Source organism: Megalobrama amblycephala, linkage group LG13, assembly GCF_018812025.1.
Source record: "Megalobrama amblycephala isolate DHTTF-2021 linkage group LG13, ASM1881202v1, whole genome shotgun sequence".
Taxonomy (NCBI): Eukaryota; Metazoa; Chordata; class Actinopteri; order Cypriniformes; family Xenocyprididae; genus Megalobrama; species Megalobrama amblycephala.
Window position 1 is genome coordinate 1,936,073 of NC_063056.1, and position 18,257 is coordinate 1,954,329.

At 36.2% G+C, this 18,257-nt stretch overlaps 1 protein-coding gene across 2 annotated transcripts in view; it reads right to left on the reverse strand.

Annotated features, from left to right (window-relative positions):
* ascc3 (activating signal cointegrator 1 complex subunit 3) overlaps window positions 1–8,917 on the reverse strand; it is a 242,887-nt gene extending 233,970 nt beyond the window's left edge. The window contains exons 1-3 of one of the 2 annotated variants that reach the window (XM_048152789.1): window positions 8,783–8,917; window positions 7,958–8,069; window positions 2,518–2,668 (exon numbers count right to left, since the gene is read on the reverse strand). In XM_048152789.1, the coding sequence (XP_048008746.1) occupies window positions 2,518–2,668; window positions 7,958–8,047 (241 nt within the window). In that variant the 5' untranslated portion in view covers window positions 8,048–8,069; window positions 8,783–8,917. The remainder of the gene's footprint in view (window positions 1–2,517; window positions 2,669–7,957; window positions 8,070–8,782) is intronic. The other variant, XM_048152790.1, reaches the window with a different exon arrangement.
* Between the last annotated feature and the right edge of the window lie 9,340 nt (window positions 8,918–18,257).

Consider the following 18,257-nt stretch of genomic DNA (forward strand, 5'->3'; position numbering starts at 1 on the left):
GTAGCTGGCTGACCCCTAGAGGGGTGGAGAAAAGGGTTGGGGGGGTGGAGGGTGTCGGGATGGGAGGGGGGGCGGCCGCCCGCCCCGCCCCCCCTGTTCCAACGTCTATGGATAGTACTGTATTGGAGTCCAACTTCCGGGTTTGTGTACCCCTCAACGGCGTTCGAGTTTTCAAAATGGCCGCCAGGTGAATAAGGCGAATTGCATGTTGATATAGTTGCATTTATTGTTTAACGACATTAGAGTTGTCTCATCATCGTCTCGTCTTAGTCATCAAAAAAAAAAGGTCGTCAACAAATATTTTTCCTCAAAGATTTTGTTAACAAAATGATCACTAGTGCATATGTGTGGTAGTGTGAGTCAGCTCAAGTGCATGCTTTTGGGATGCCTAGTAGCTTATGTGATTGTGTGGTTGTGTAAGATCTGGGAATAGGGGAGAGACTTTACAAATTAGAGGCTATTGGTGTATACACTATGCACTTATACTATGCACTATGTAGTGTATGAGGTTTGGAGGTTTTTGTCATGCAGCATTGGAGTCTGATAGCCCCTCACCTTCCACTTCCACATGGAAAGCTGTGACAGATGATTAGTGCATGAAGTCTCCAACATCCCACACTTTTTAAGGTAAATTAAGTGCATCATATTTTATTAGATTTTTCTGCTCACACTGAAAATGGCATAGAATACTGCAAAAGTACAAGAATTGGGATGCGCCTTATGTCTTGGTGAAGCATGACAGACCCCCTCTTAGAGGTGATCAAGGGTATTTCTCAAAGCACAGAAGGTCAAAGTTCTTTAAGAAGTTCTATGGCCAGTCGCATCTTGAATCTTAGGAGTGAGATTTGGGAAGAAAAGAGTTTCATTGATTAGAGTGAACCTGCGGCCAATAAGACATCCTCCTCTTCACAGGGCATGTTGTTGTCTTATCTGATGACCAAAGACATTTGTTCCAACAGAAACCCAATCACACTGAAGTGAACCTTTTCCACAGTGACGTTTGAAAAGAGGGTTTAGAATGCCATTCTGTCTTCTGTCCACTTCACAAAGCAGAGAGATCAAAAAGAGAGAGAACATAATTGTGGAATAGTCCTACAAGTTCCTGGGAGTTTGCCATCACTCAAGGTGAACAAGATAGACAACACATTGGCGTTGTCGCAGTGCCAGCCCATACTTCCTACCCCATCCCAGCCATTCACGACAGGATCAGAACACCAAGATTAAACATAGTGACATAGAAAGACCATTCATGGTTATTTAACCACAGCAGAGTTACGAGGAACTGGTTTCAAACTGAATTAAATTCATCAGGACAACTGAATGCCACTGAAGTGAGGTGTGGCTACATAATCATGAATCATTAGATGCTAAGTGAGTTGCTGACATGTGGAAAATGATCCTGACCTTAAGGTGGTTCAGTAACTCTACTACCAGTGCTGGATTTGATTAGTTCTTCATGGTATTAGGCAGAAAATGAACCAAAGCAAAGTTGCTGCAAAAGAAAATCTATTTTGACAGACGGCTGTGAAAAGGTTAACTTGAAGACATATGCTAAATATTACTGAATAGAATATTGATATGAAGAGCTGCAGAGGGTGCTTTATACATAATCAAAGATATTTTGTTTTATATTTTATAAATGATACATCTATCTATTGTTATATATATCTATAATTAACACTCATCCACAACCACTATGCCACAAAATGTGATGAAATGGTGGCAAAATTATCACTTAATCAATGAGATGATATTTAGCTGCCTATTCCCTATTAAAAAAAAATAATCTGACATTTTGTTTTTCACAACACAAGTGTAGGATCTCCGAGTACAACAAAGGATTGTTGTGGATGCCCATATACCCTGAAAAGGTTACAAAAACTTGATGAAGACTTCAGCATGCATAAATCAATGTTCAGTCTGTGAGCACAGTGACTCTCAATAAGATGTTGTGTTTTAGAAGAAGCTGGATTGTTATTATCTGACCTGAAGAAAGAGGTTTATTCAAGATGATTGTTAAAAAAAATCTGTTATATAAGGGGAAATAAAACAAAACACTTTCAAGTCAATTGCTGCCAAAAGAGAGGCAGACATTCAACAAAAATGGTGATTACTGAATCGAAGTGATCGATATCACATGACATTTTAAGTGTTGTTTCATTAGATCTTCTTTGTATGTCTGAAGTCCAGGATACCCTTTAAAGCAGAAATAACCTGAAATAATCTATAAACTTACTTAGTAGTTAAATCATTATTCTAATATAGCATACATGCAGAGCAACACATATATAGTGTGTGTGTGTATAATATATATATATATATACACACACACACACACTACCATAAACAACCTACAGTTACACTAGAAGCAAATGGTTTGTCTCATCATAAAACTAAATAACTTCCATGACAATCAATGAAGCTGTCTGCACTGGAAGTGCCCATTTGCGACAGTTTGTACAATGTAGATTGCTGCTTGGATTGTTTTGTATCATGTTAAGGATATGAAATACCTACCGATCTGTTTGGCTGCTTGGAGGATACTCTTCAACTCGCGAGTGGCCGCCGGCTGATCCTTCTTCTCCAGATGTTGTGTGAAGAACTGAACAATCTTCTGCCATGTTAGACCGTCTCGGGCAAATATTTCCTGCCGTTTCAGGCGTTTGGTCTGCACAAAGATTTGTGTAACAAAGTTTCAATTCAAACAACAAGACAACAAAGACATTTCAATTAACACCATTTTAATATATATTTAAAAAAAGAAAAAAAAACATGATGCATTTATTCAGGTCCTCTCTACACTTATGCTGTTTCACTCAGAAATACACTCACCGGCCACTTTATTAGGCACTTGTTCAACTGTTCATTAACAGATACTTGCAGTACTCCAACTCCACCACATGGAAACAGTGCGTATACTTGCTTAAAACCTGACGTGGCGCTTTTCCACATCAAAGACTGTTTTTATAAATCTAAATGTTGGTGTGTATTTTAGAGTATGCACACTCTAAGATCAAGTCTGTGTGTGTACACACCATTCTATAGGCCTGTATGTCTGTGTAGGTTGTTAAAAAATTAAATATAAACAAATATTAATATATTTATATTAAATATAAAAAAAAAAATACACAAATGAAAATGACAACAATACAATAAACTATTACCGTGTTAAAATTACAGTCAGCTTAAAGTAGCTACAAGTATTTAATGCAGTTGAATGTCAAAATAACTCCAATATCATACACTATAGTTATGTGGGTTTGGGGTAAACTAAGTGCAACCTGCTGTGACATCACAATAGTGTTTCACTGTGGTCTATGGATCTTCCTGAAGTGTACATGTTGAGTAGACTCGCTCCCTCAGTCAAAACTGAGGGTTCGAGGATCTGTCCAAATAAACTTCCTTCATCCACTTGATGAACACATTTCAAAATGGCGGGATTCCCCTGAGTGGAAGTGCTTAAGGAAGTTCGGGAGTGCATGTCTAAAAGTGGAGTTAAATGCAGCCTATGTCAAGAGTTCCCAATCCTGTTCCTGCATCTTCCTGCAAAGTTCAACTCCAACCCTGATCAAACACAACTGACCAGCTAATGAAGATCTTCAGGAGCACTTGATAATTACAGACAGGTGTGTTGGATCAGGGTTGGGTCTGAACTCTGCAGGTAGGTACATCTCCAGGACCAGGAATGGGAACCCCATTAGTACAGTTGGTGGCAACTGTATGCATGATTACAGTAAATACATAAATATCAACATACACATGAAACAATGAAAAAATATTGAGATATAATTATTTTACTTCCCATATATGAGACTAGTAAATTTGAAATCATATTAATTTGGAGTTTGAAATACTGTAAAACATTAATGAAACAGTTGACTTCATCCAGCTGAAGGGTACAGTAAAGCATCATTTGAATAAGCGCCTCAGTTTGTGTGCTCAATAGGTCAAGCCACCGGGCCAGTAAGTAAATTAACACCACACTATCAGCACTTCAGTGGCCTCTCAAACTCAGCACTATGACTGAGCGCTTGGAAAAACCTGCACCCTCTGCTCTCCGTCCAAAACCATCAGCGGCGCCGATAAAGAAATCTCAATTTAGAGGCGAGGAAAGAATATACACTGAACCGAGGTGTGGCCTTCTGCTTCCGCAAAGTCCCAATAAAAGCAAAGTCAAGAGAGAAAGAGAGCGATTAAAGAGAAACAGAGCAGTCAAAGCTCATATAATACTATGAATCACACTCTCAAGGTCAGAGAAACACGATTAAACAAAGTACACACAGAGGACATCAGATTACAAAGAGACAAAAGCTGTTTTTAGCTATTAATTAGAGTGATATAAATCTGTAGGCTGATATTATCAGCATAAAACAGCACTTTGCAGATTTATCTGTGGCCTTAAGTCAACTTTAATCCATATATCACAACTAAGCAATTGGTTAAATTTCCTAACTTTTGCTGATTATGTGCCCAGCCTTGGACACGACTACAGGTGATTGTTAAAAAAAAAAAACACTATTTATACATTGCTTGGGCAGGTAAAATCAAAACAGCATAAGCTTACATTTTCTGAGGGTAGTCGCCATGATGCTATAATTTTGTAGGTACAAGAGTATTATTATGCAATTTTCAGGGTTGCCTGAATGGTCCAATTCTAAAAATCCCACATCCAAGTCTCTATGGCCCTGTTTACACGTGGTATTAAGATTGGTTGATCCAGTTATAAGTGGTCAGCCCGAACACAGTGCTGCTGTTTACACCGGTCACACCTCCTATGACCATTTTATGACTGGATTTCAAGGGTAGCATATCTTACTGTATTTTGTGACTCATTTTATTATTTTGAACTTTAATGTGATGTTTTAAGCAGAAATGAGATGTTTCAAGAGGGATTCTCTGTTATTTTAGTGGAGTAGCTGTATTAACTGCATTTCAGATTTTTTTGTCAGAAAGCTAAGAAATCTCAAACCATTTTGGACCCCATTTATGGCTGTAAGAAAACCATTTAGACAAAAGAAGGGGTGGGCGGTATGACCAAAATCTTATTTCATTTTATTTTATCTTCATTTATTGTATATGCATTGAAAATATGAACAAAGACGCAAATTACAAACAACAGGACAAATACAGTATAAAAAAGTAATAAAAGAAATGAACAGCAGTAGGTCTATTTAAGTCAAATTTAATAATCAAAAGTAAAAAAAAAAACATTGCATAGTCTTCACTGTATAATTTAAATATGCATTGGTTCTTTTTAAAGCTACAAGTGATTTTCCCTTTTTCTTTTGTTGTTTGAAACATTAACAGGTTTTAGGCTGCTGTCTCTTTAAGAACAAATGCACAGATCCAATATAATGAAATGCATCTAATTTTCCCCAAACTCTTTACTGCAATGTAACATGACCATAAATGCAATAGAAATGATAATCAAAAACAATAATAATCAAAAAATAGCTGTAGAAATGCAACTGAATGCACACTGTAGTACAGTACGATACTAGCAATCTAATGTCGTCATATCACTGTTTTTACTGTATTTTGATCAAGTGAATGCAGTCTTTGGTGAGAATAAGCGACTTCTTTTATGTTACTGACCCCAAACTTTTCAATGGTAGCACAGCACAAATAGAGCTAGAAGGTCATGCTCAAGTGTAATACTTAAGGTTAGGGCTTTGTTCAAATCTCTAAGAAATAGTAATTGAGCTGCTTGCCTTAGCAAACAGCATTAAATAATTGTTTTAACACCTTCTGTAAATACCATGAATTACTATGAACCAAATTGCTTTAAAATAATGTGTCCGATACGTTTTGTGGTCTGCGCCGACTCGCGGGTATGATCCGCTCTGTTTCTATCGTGTTTCTGGAGCTGAGCAGACTGTGTGCGCGCTGAAGCGGTTCACACTAACGTGAAACCAGACTTAATTTGCCTCTGTGTAAAGCACTGTCTGAATCGTTCCCTATCCCCTATATAGTGCACTATGTGCCATTCACCATGTAGAAAACAATAAATGTGTGAACAAGTGACCAATTTCAGCTGCAGATTCAGTGTCTTTTTATAGTGCAGGGGGCGGGGCTAGAGATTCTAGAGAGCATTTCTGTCCAATCAAACCAAGTTTGAGATTTGATGAGAAGCTTCAGTACAGCGCGATCCATTGGAGGAAGTGAGAGACTGTAAGTTTTGAATGCTTATATCTTCTAAATGTGAATTTTGTCATTGTTTTGGAGCACACTAGCTTATAGATAACAGTAAGACTAACACTTATTAAAAGTCAAAAAAAATTAATGAGTTCACTAAGAGCTTCAAAATTATACCACCATGTTTGACTGACACCGAAATTAATTTAATTCAAACTTATTTTAGCATTAGAATTGCACTACTGTTAGAATTAATAAAGTTTTTAAAGGTATTAGTCTAACATTCAACAAAAAAGTACTATATACACACTAACTTACAATTTATGAATATATTTATTTATGTATGTGTGTGTATGCTATATATAAGCCATTAACAGGGTTGGGTAACGGAATACATGTAACGGCGTTACGTAATCAGGATAGAATATCCAGTAACTGTAATTCGTTACAGTTACATCAAAAAACATAGTAATCAGATTACAGTTACATTTTGAAAAAGAGGGGATACTATCAGGATTACAATCGTTTCATTTAAAACTAAATAAATGATTATTTTGCCATAATAACACATATTAAGCGCTGCTTGATTATATTAGTGGTTCCTGATTCTGTTGCCAGTGAGCCACCCGCTGGTGCATGCGCAAATAACACCCGTCTACAATCTCCTCAGACGCATACTGAATCACTGCTGCCAGTTTAAACGATGCTGCCCGCGGGGAAAACGCTTTCAATTTTTGTTTTCAAAGAAGAAAATGCAAACAACATGGTTGTACAGTGCAAACTCTGCCTTCCAGCTATGAAAACACTATCTTTATCAAAAGACTAAAAAAATAATCTGTAATACCATACTGTAGCCACTAGATGTCTGAATAGCTCTATTCAGGGCTGTGTATTCCCAAGCTGTGGAAATGAGAAATGACTGCTCAGTTTTAATAGGTTTTAAAAGTAACCAAAATGCTAAACATTAAAACTAAAGCCGAACAAACATGAACGGAAATGTTTGATCCGAGCTTGTTCAGTTTGTTTATGATCTGATGTGGCTTTTATATTTTTAAGCTCTAAACAACAACAACGATAATAATATTGCAATAGATAATTTATCAGATTTGTAAAATGTTTTTATTGTTGAGACCCATTCAAAAGTACGAAATGTGTAACATTTAAAAACTTGAGAAGAAATTGAGAAGAAATAATTAAAATTAAATTTAAAATGCAGTTTATTTATAGTAACGTTGACCCCCTCCCCCCTAAATTTCTCTCACTCTCTCTCTTTCTTTCTTTATAAGATATATATAGATATATATATAGATATATATATATAGATATAGATATATAGATATATATAGATATAGATATATAGATATATATATATATAGATATATAGATATATATATATATATATATAGATATATATATATAGAGATATAGATATAGATATATATATATATATATGTGTGTGTGTGTGTGTGTGCATCCTTGAAGTAATCCAAAAGTAATCAGATTACATTACTTTCATATTGTGGATTTATGTTACTGAACACTTTTTTTATGAAGTAATTTGTAACTGTAACGAAATATATTTTTAAAGTAACCCTCCCAAGTCTGGCCATTAAGGAATTTACAAAAAAAATGTAATCCAATAATGTAGTAGTTTTTTTGCGCTCAATTGTGATTGGATGGGCTGCATTCAAAATAGACAATTACACGTGCATGTGATCACATCAGTTGATTTCTATATTAATGCAAGCACCTAGCTGCTATCTAATCCACTAAAGTAAGGCAAAATAACTAAAAATAATTTAAAAGATTGATGTTGTCTTACCTTCAGATCATAAACGTCTTGTGTTAAATCGTCCTGCTTGCTGACGGTAGAAAAGGAGCGCAGGGCTCCAGTGAGCCGAGGGGGAGACATGATCAGCCGCGCTGGAGACCGTCTGTGATGAGGGAAAGATGATAAATGTGGAAAATGACAGATCATATCCATTCATTTTAATTAGGATGCATAACACCTGACACAAAATAACAGATGACTGAGAGGAAAGAGCTACAAAGGTGCTCTGAAATGAATTAAATAGACTGACAAAATCAAACTTATTCTGGTTTTTGATAATACCCCTGAGATCCCCAATATGATTATCCATTCCACTAAAGTTTGAGAAACACAAAGTGTCACAATACATTTTTGTATAGCTACTGTTTTATCACTTAAAACCTAACCGACCTTAATTGTGAATGTCCTGATTCCTGAAAATCGATCATTCTTGACAATAAATGACACTTGGATTTATCTAATGCAATGATGTTTACATTTTGAAGTGTCCCAGTCCTCTCTGTCCGAGTATAAGCAACACTATAATGCTGATATATATGATATTTTAATAACTACATCCTTATAAGATGCCTCAGTGAGTGTTTGTTTACCTAATGGTGACAGCACAGTGATTACAACAACTTCATTATGTAAATAACTCATTAAACACGATTTCACCACACGTTTACTGAACAATATGTGATATTTCAGTCAATCCTAACTTAAACAGCACATGATAACACAGCTAACGTCTCTTATTCATGTTCACATCAGTGTACTAAACGCCTCAGCACGCTAAAATCATTGTTAGGTGATGTAAAAATGAATCTGACTGACCACTAACAGATTAAATCTCCACAGCGCTGAAGAAGTTCAGGTAAAGTGGACTCTCTCAGCTGGACCCGTCAACACCGCGTCAGTTCGGCGTGCATGCGGCAAGTTTCAGTTGCATTGCATTATGGGAAATGTAGTTTTGTAAGATTACTACGCGCTTGCGTTCTACAGTCCAATATTAGTCAGTGGACTACAATATCCGGTGTAAAGACAAATGCGGAAATAGCAAGGCAGCAGTAAACAATCCTTGATAAACTGATGCTTTTGTAAGTTTTGGTTTATTCACGACACGAGTGACAAAAAGATAATATAGCCTACATATCTAATGTAAATTCTGACTGTGATTAATAAGAGACAAGATTTGTATTTCACAAAGTATATTAATATGAATATACTTACTCTTCAGTATGTACGTTTTGTTGACCAACGCATTTGAAAACACATTTTTGTGGAAACCATGATACTTTTTTTTTTTTTTTCAGGATACTTTGAGGCATATACATTTCAAAAGTGCTGCCTTTATATGAAATGAACTGTATTGTCACTTTTGATCAATTTAATGCATCCTTTATGAATAAAGTTTTTTTTTATTGACCATAAACTTTTGAAAAGTAGTGTATTTCAACAGCTTTTTTTGGGGATATACTTAAATAATTATAAACTACTCTGTCTGTCATTACTTTATGTGATTTATTACTGTAATTTAAGGATTCTTCTTGGCATATTCTTGTTTACCCTTGCTAAACAGAGTTGTTGCAGTGTGCAATGGTGATTAAGCCATTAGATATACCATGATACTGAATGATTACCATATTTATTTTCCTATTTATACCAGGTGATACTGACACTGATACTGTTTAAAGGGTTACTACACCCAAAAAAGTAAATAATGTCATTTATTACTCACCTTCATGTCGTTCCACACCCGTAAAACCTTCGTTAATCTTCAGAACACAAATTAAGATATTTTTGATGAAATCCTATGGCTCAGTGAGGCCTGCATAGCCAGCAATGACATTTCCTCTCTCAAGATCCATTAATGTACTAAAAACATATTTAAATCAGTTCGTGTGAGTACAGTGTCAAGTTAAGTCAAGTCACCTTTATTTATTTAGCGCTTTTTACAATGCAGATTGTGTCAAAGCAGCTTTACAGTGATAACTGGTACATAATTTGGCTGCACAGCAGCTCTTAAATAATAGTGTCAATGCAGGCAGATCAGAAGCACTGTTGAATAAATGTCAAGAATACTATTGAATATCAAATGTCAAGTGTCCCCAACTAAGCAAGCCAAAGGCGACAGTGGCAAGGAACCCAAACTCCATCAGGTGGCAAACAAGTGGCAAATAGGTGTTAAAATTGAGAAAAAAAAACCTTGGGAGAAACCAGGCTTAGTCGGGGGGCCAGTTCTCCTCTGGCGAACAGTGCTTTGTTACAATCAGGTTGCTATCATAAATCTGATAGGATCGCAACAATCAAAGTATTTATTTCAGTTCCATCCAGTTGAGGATCGTATTCATCACGCCGGTATGGCGGTTTGTTGAGGAACTGTGCTGCTGGCTGTCGTGTTGATGAGGCCTTCACAATGGATGATCCAGTTGACTCGATCTCTGCTGATACTTCAGGGCTGCGTTGTGGTCGTGTCAAGGCGCAGATCCTTGGTCTCAGCTGGATACGGCCCAGATCCGGTTGACTACGGTAAACCTCGGGATAAACAGAAAGACTAATATTAGCGTAGATGCCATTCTTTTTCTGATGTAACGAGTACATCTGGTGTTATAGGAAGTGTTCCTGGTTCCGGCTGAACTAATTTATGCAGCCTAATAATCCTTTAACGGATTTGAAAATATAAATTGATAATGTGTTATGTGTATGCCAGGTTAAAGAGATGTGTTTTTAGTCTAGATTTAAACTGACAGAGTGTGTCTGCTTCCCGAACAATGCTAGGAAGATTGTTCCAGAGTTTGGGTGCCAAATAGGAGAAGGATCTACCGCCTGCGGTTGATTTCGATATTCTAGCTATTATCAGCTGGCCTGAATACTGAGATCACAATAAACGTGAAGGACTATAATGCATTAAGAGCTCACTTAGGTACTAGGGAGTTAAACCATTTAGTGCTTTGTAAGTAATTAGCAAGATTTTAAAATCTATACGATGTTTAACAGGAAGCCAATGCAGTGATGACAGAACTGGGCTAATATGGTCATACTTCCTAGTTCTAGTAAGAACTCTAGCTGCTGCATTTTGTACGAGCTGTAGTTTATTTATCAAGCAAGCAGAACAACCACCCAGTAGAGCGTTATAATAATCTAGCCTTGAGGTCATGAACGCATGAACTAACTGTTCTGCATTTTTCATTGAGAGCATATGTCGTAGTTTAGATATATTTTTCAGATGGAAGAATGCGGTTTTACAGATGCTAGTAACATGGCTTTCAAATGAAAGATTGGTATCAAAGAGCACACCCAGGTTCCTAACTGACGACGAAGACTTAACAGAGCAGCCATCAAGTGTTATACAATATTCTAGATTATTGCATAAAGAAGTTTTCGGTCCAAAAATTAGAATCTCTGTTTTTCCTGAATTTAGTAGTAGGAAATTACTGGTCATCCAGTTTTTTATATCAGCTATACATTCTGTTAATTTAGCGAATTGGTAAGTTTCGTCAGGGCGCGAAGAAATATAGAGCTGAGTATCATCAGCGTAACAGTGAAAACTAACGCCATGCTTCCTAATGATATCTCCCAAGGGTAGCATGTACAAAGTAAAAAGCAATGGTCCTAGTACTGAGCCTTGTGGTACTCCATATTTAACTTGTGATTGATATGACATCTCATCGTTTACTACTACAAACTGATAACGGTCAGATAAGTATGATTTGAACCATGCCAATGCAATTCCACTAATGCCAACATAGTTTTCGTCTGTTTAGAAGAATATTGTGATCAATAGTGTCAAATGCTGCACTAAGATCCAGTAACACTAATAGAGAGATACAACCACGATCTGATGATAAGAGCAAATCATTAGTAACTCTGACGAGAGCAGTCTCAGTACTATGGTACGGTCTAAATCCTGACTGGAAATCCTCACAGATACTATTTCTTTCTAAAAAGGAACATAGTTGTGATGAAACTGCCTTTTCTAGTATTTTTGACAGAAAAGTGAGATTTGAGATCGGCCTGTAATTGACTAATTCTCTAGGATCAAGTTGTGGTTTTTTAATAAGAGGTTTAATAACAGCCAGCTTAAACGTTTTTGGTACGTATCCTAGTGATAAAGATGAATTAACAATATTAAGAAGGGGATCTATGACCTCTGGAAGCATCTCTTTCAATAGCTTAGTCGGTATAGGGTCTAACATACATGTGGATGATTTTGATGATTTAACAAGTTTAGACAATTCTTCCTCTCCTAAAGCAGTAAATGAATTGAATTTTTCTTTAGGGACACTACAACGCACTGTCTGACACAAGACTGTAGTAGACGGTTGCATGGTTATAATTTTTTCTCTAATATTATCAATCTTGCAAGTAAAGAAGTTCATAAAGTCATTACTGCTGTGCTCTTTGGAAACATCAGAAATTGAAGCTTTATTTCTTGTTAATTTAGCCACTGTGTCAAATAAATACCTAGGGTTGTGTTTATTTTCTTCTAAAAGTGGTTCAATATTAATATTATAAAGCCACAAGAATATTTTTGTTGCGCCAAAAAAACAAAATAACGACTTATAAAGTGATGGCTGATTTCAAAACACTGCTTCAGGAAGATTCAGAGCGTTATGAATCTTTTGTGTCAAATCACGATTCGGATCACGTGTCAAACCACCAAACTGCCGAAATCACATGACTTTGGTGATCCGAACCACGGATTCGGGTTTTCAGGGCAAAGGGACACATACTGAAGGCTTAAATCAAATAAACTGGGTTGATAAATAGTCATTAAACACTGGCTGTGGACTCAGTACAACCTCCTGATGGGACTTTAGTAATATGTGATGTCTAAAGGACTGTCAAAAGCAATGTCCGTTATATTTTCACAAAACTGTGCTCCATATTTTCCATGAATGCAGTGCAGAAATGCCTAAGGCAAGGCTGTTGAAAGAGGTTCATATCTCAGAAGACCCTCTCTGAATGGTGTCATTGTGGATACAGCAGTGCGTAACACTAACCTGATTTAAACAGCAGAGAGGCTGCACCCTGACTTAACCATGGGCAAAGTCATTTAGTGTAGTGTTAAATAAATCCCGTCCAGACCTGTAGTAACACAGCCCAGCAGTTATTTAGCACTCAGAGAAAGCGACGGTATAGTCAAAGGTTATCCACAAGAGAACTGTTTGTGTAGATGATCAGCCACCCACAGCTGGCAGCTCAATTGATGACAGTTTATCCCTCTTATTGTTCATCGCTTTGGCTTCTTGTTTCTGTATGATGTGAATGTGAGTACAGGAGGCATGAACAAGCACAGCTACAGTATGTAGGAATTCAATTCGGTCAGTTTAACAATCATTATATTTGACCACAGATTGTCACGAATGACAGATCACATATTTCAGAGATTTGTTTAAAAACAAACTGGGTGTAAATGATGTGCTGCAGATCTTACACAGGTACACGGAGGACTAAAGCAGCAAAGCATGATGGAAATTCCTTGAATTACCTTGGAGCACTATGTAAATACCATGGTATATAAATATTTATGCAGATCCAACAAAAAATACAAATTCAAGATGCACTGAATCTGGTAAAAAGCATGTTTGAATAGTACTTATTCTTAAATAAAATCCCTGTTGAAAAATCCTGGATAAACCAGCATGAATTCCATGTCGGTCCAGGCCGGTTTATGCTGGTTTAGTGCTGTTTATGCTGTTCTCAAGCAAAAGGTGCACTTCATCCCATGAACCTGCATGCAAAACATACCTTATGCTGATGACCAGCAGTGCTGGATATTTTCAGCAGGGATGTGATTTTACCTACTAGTCTGTTATATTCAGTTCATGTGACTGAATAGGTCCCGTGGGGTAAATTACATTGTGTCACTCGAACCTGGGCAAATTTAGTGCCAGTCACAAATAACAGAGCTTACTGGTGATTTAAAGCATGTTATCATCCAACGCCACTGCCGATGCCATTATTTCCAATAATATAAATCAATATTTACATAGTTTAATAGCAGTAAATGTATCTCTCCCACGTGTCCTGCATTAAATCACATCTGCTGTCCTGCAACAGAACAACAACCAGACAGTGTTATTTTACTTTGATTTTACTTTACTTTGATTTTATATATATATATATATATATATATATATATATATATATATATATATATATATATATATATATATATATATATACTCCAGTCTTCAGTGTCACATGATCCTTCAGAAATATACAAAGAATATATATATATATTCTTTGTATATTTCTGAAGGATCATGTGACACTGAAGACTGGAGTAATGATGCTGAAAATTCAGCTTTGATCACAGGAATAAATTACATTTTAAAGTATATTAAAATAGAAAACCATAATTTTAAATTGTAATAATATTTCACAATATTTTTGTTTTTTCTGTATTTATTATGAAATAAATGCAGCCTTAATGAGCATAAGAGACTTCATTCAAAAACATTAAAAATTATAATGTTTCCAAACTTTTCACTGATAGTGTGTGTGTATATATATATATATATATATATATATATATATATAATGTCCCTCTTTTGCTGCCAAAACCGCTCTGATCCGTCGAGGCATGGACTCCTCTAGACCCCTGAAGGTGTGCTGTGGTATCTGACACCAAGATGTTAGCAGCAGATCCTTTAAGTCCTGTAAGTTGTGAGGTGGAGCCTCCATGGATCGGACTTGTTTGTTCAGCACATCCCACAGATGCTCGATTGGATTGAGATCTGGGGAATTTGGAGGCCAAGTCAACACCTCAAACTCGTTGTTGTGCTCCTCAAACCATTCCTGAACCATTTTTTCTTTGTGTCAGGAGCATTATCCTGCTGAAAGAGGACACAGCCACCAGGGAATACCGTTTCCATGAAAGGGTGTACATGGTCTGCAACAATGCTTAGGTAGGTGGTACATGTCAAAGTAACATCCACATGGATGGCAGGACCCAAGGTTTCCCAGCAGAACATTCCCAAAGCATCACACTGCCTCCGCCGGCTTGCCTTCTTTCCATAGTGCATCCTGGTGCCATGTGTTCCCCAGGTAAGAGACGCACACGCACCCGGCCATCCACGTGATGTAAAAGAAAACGTGATTCATCAGACCAGGCCACCTTCTTCCATTGCTCTGTGGTCCAGTTCTGATGCTCACGTGTCCACTGTTCCAGCCGTGGACAGGGGTCAGCATGGGCATCCTGATGTGTGTGTATGTATATATATATATATATATATATATATATATATACATACACACACACACATTTATTTCCAGTTAATTCCAGTTTTTCCAGTTAATAATTTTAGTGCTTCAGCTTAAACTTATTTCAGTTTTGTGCCAAGGTAGCATTTCTAATTTCCTTTTTTATTTTATTTTATTTTATTTTAGCTTTATTTTATTTTAGTTCAGCTTTATTTCAATTAGAAATGTTTTTAATGTTTTAATCTTATTAATCATAAGCCTCTTCTGGAAAAGCTGTTCTAGATTTAGACCTTCAGCAGTTGTATGGATGGAAAGTTATTTGGTAAACAGATCGCAGAGAGTGTTTTTTAATGGAAGATTTCAGACAGAATGTCAGTGTAATGTGGAGTTCCTCAAGGGAGCTGTCTAGGACCACTCATGTCTTCCATTTTTACAAACAATTTACCTCTCATTCTAAAAAGTGCTATAATTAACAATGTATGCAGACAATATTACAGTATATACATCTGTACCAACATCTGCTGAAATGACTGAACTGGGAGTTTGATAGTGGATTTTACAAAACAAACTAATACTTAATACATCTAAAACACATAGTATAGAATTTGGTTCAAATCATCAACTATACATAAATAAAACACTTGTTCAGCAAGTTAAGGAAAGTAAGTTAATGGGTATTACCCTTGATCATAAATTGTCTTGGTCAAAACACACTGACAATACGGTTAATAAAATGGGTAATGTGTTAGCTGTAGTAAGGCGATGCAGAAGATATTTTACATCTGATATAATGAAAACCACCTTAGGTACTCTTTTCTTTTCACAGTTAGACTATTGCCAGATAATTTGGGCTAATGTTACCAAAAAAGATTTAAGTAAACTCCAGTATAGATCAAGACGGCACGACTTGCTCTCTAGTGTCCGTATGGCACAAATATTAACAGCATGCATCTCCATCTTAATTGGTTGAGAGTGGAAGACCGGATAATTGATGCAATTTTATAAGCAACATGGAAGGTTTTACAGTTTAAAATTCCATTGGATCAGTACAATCAATTAAAATGCATATATAAGGCAACAGAAGGCTGATTTTCACTCCCCAAAGCAAGTAGTACATAGGGCAATGAAAACATGGAATTATCTGCCATTGTCATTCCTTAAAATAACACAGAAATTAAACTTTAAAAGGCAGGTAAAGGCACACCTTGGATTATCACACTGTAAAACTGAACACTGAAATAAATTAAATTAAATGAGGTTGTTTCACTCAAATAATAATGAAAGTTCATAGTACAAAATTGTATTAAGCTGAACTTAATATGATTGAGTTACAACAGATTTCTAATTCCCAGCATGCATGTGTTATTTTGTGTGTTTTTGCACAAGATTAACATAGGGAGACATAAGTTAGTGTTTAATGTTGGGATTTCTGTTATGTTATGTTAGTTTTGTAACAGGTTACCATTTTGGTGAAGAGTAGAGTCTGTGGTTAGGTTGAGGATGAACTTTTAAGACCACATATACTTGTTGTTTGATAATATACATGCAAGCATATAATGACAGTCTCTTTGGTAGTTATAATAGCATGTGTTATTTGCTATCTAACATTAACCAAGATCTGAATGTGATGTTTATGTAAATGAACTGTATGTAATTAACATTATGCTGAGTGGGGTGAGGCTGAGAACTGCGGGAGTGAAGGGATGCCGGTGATGTGATTGTTAAAGGGTTAGTTCACACAAAAATTAAAATTCTGTCATTAATTACTCACCCTCATTTCGTTCCACACCTGTAAGACCTTCGTTCATCTTCAGAACACAAGTTAAGATATTTTGTCTAAGTATTCTCGTCTCTTCATAACATTAAGGTTGAACCACTGCAGTCACATGACTGTTTTAACGATGTCTTTAGTACCTTTCTGGACCTTGAAAGTGTTGATTATATTGCTGTCTATGGACGAGTCATATACCTCTTGGATTTCATCAAAAATATCTTAAATTGTGTTCTGAAGATGAACGAAGGTCTTAAGGCTTTGGAACGACATGAGGGTGAGTAATTAATGACAGAATTATATTTTGGGGTGAACTAACCCTTTAATGAGAGACACCTGTGCACAAAACTGGCCTTGCTCCACTTCCACGGCTCTCGGCCCCGCCCCACTTGTCACAAAAACTTTAAGTTCTACTAACTTAATAAAATGAGTTAGTTTACTTACATGTTTTAGGTATCCTGAACTTATTGAGTTTTACAGTGCTCCTGTTCTGTCATCATTGCTTTGTACCAATGTTAGTTTTTGCTTAGTATATTGTAACTTTATTACTTTGAGTTTGAAGAGCTTCGATTGGTTTCCTCAAACCATTTAAGTAGTTGTTAAGACTTAGTTAGATTTGTTACCTGAATTCAAACTGAATGAGTGGAATAAACTTAAAATCTTTAAGTTGAGTTTACTCTAATGATTGATTAAATCAACACTAAAATATAAGTGTGTATATATTGGTTTTAAAACTTTTAACGGTTTAAGGTAATTGGTTTTCTCAAATGGTTTGGGTTAACATAACTTATCGGGTTTTACAGTGCATAATTATAGGAGGTTATGCAGAAGTTGGATGCGTTATAAGTGTTAGACCTGGTGTTGGTTAGACATTTGTTTTTTTGTTTGTTTTGTACATTTCACAGACGGTTGAATATATGCTGTGTTGTTTCTGGACTCTGATTCATTATTGAGAGTATTTTTAATGTTTTGTGTATTTTTTATTTTTTCATTATAAATAATGCATGTTTTTAAGTGTTGTGTGGACCCCAGGAAGACTAATGGTGCTCTCGGGCATAGCGATCCAAATAAACAAACAATAAAATAAACAATAAAAATAGTTTTAGTTACTAATAAAAACACAGTAACCAAGTGCCCTGCTGAAAAAAAACCCCCAGCTCTAACCAGCATAAACCAGCCTGGACTGAATTCATGCTGGTTTATTCTGTGTTGATCAGCAGGGTGGTCATTACCCTAGTAATGATGACATTGAATCTGATCATTCATCAAATACTTGCGAACTGCTCTAATCTTTCTGTGTAAGTTAGAAGCACTGCCGTAACCGTTGGT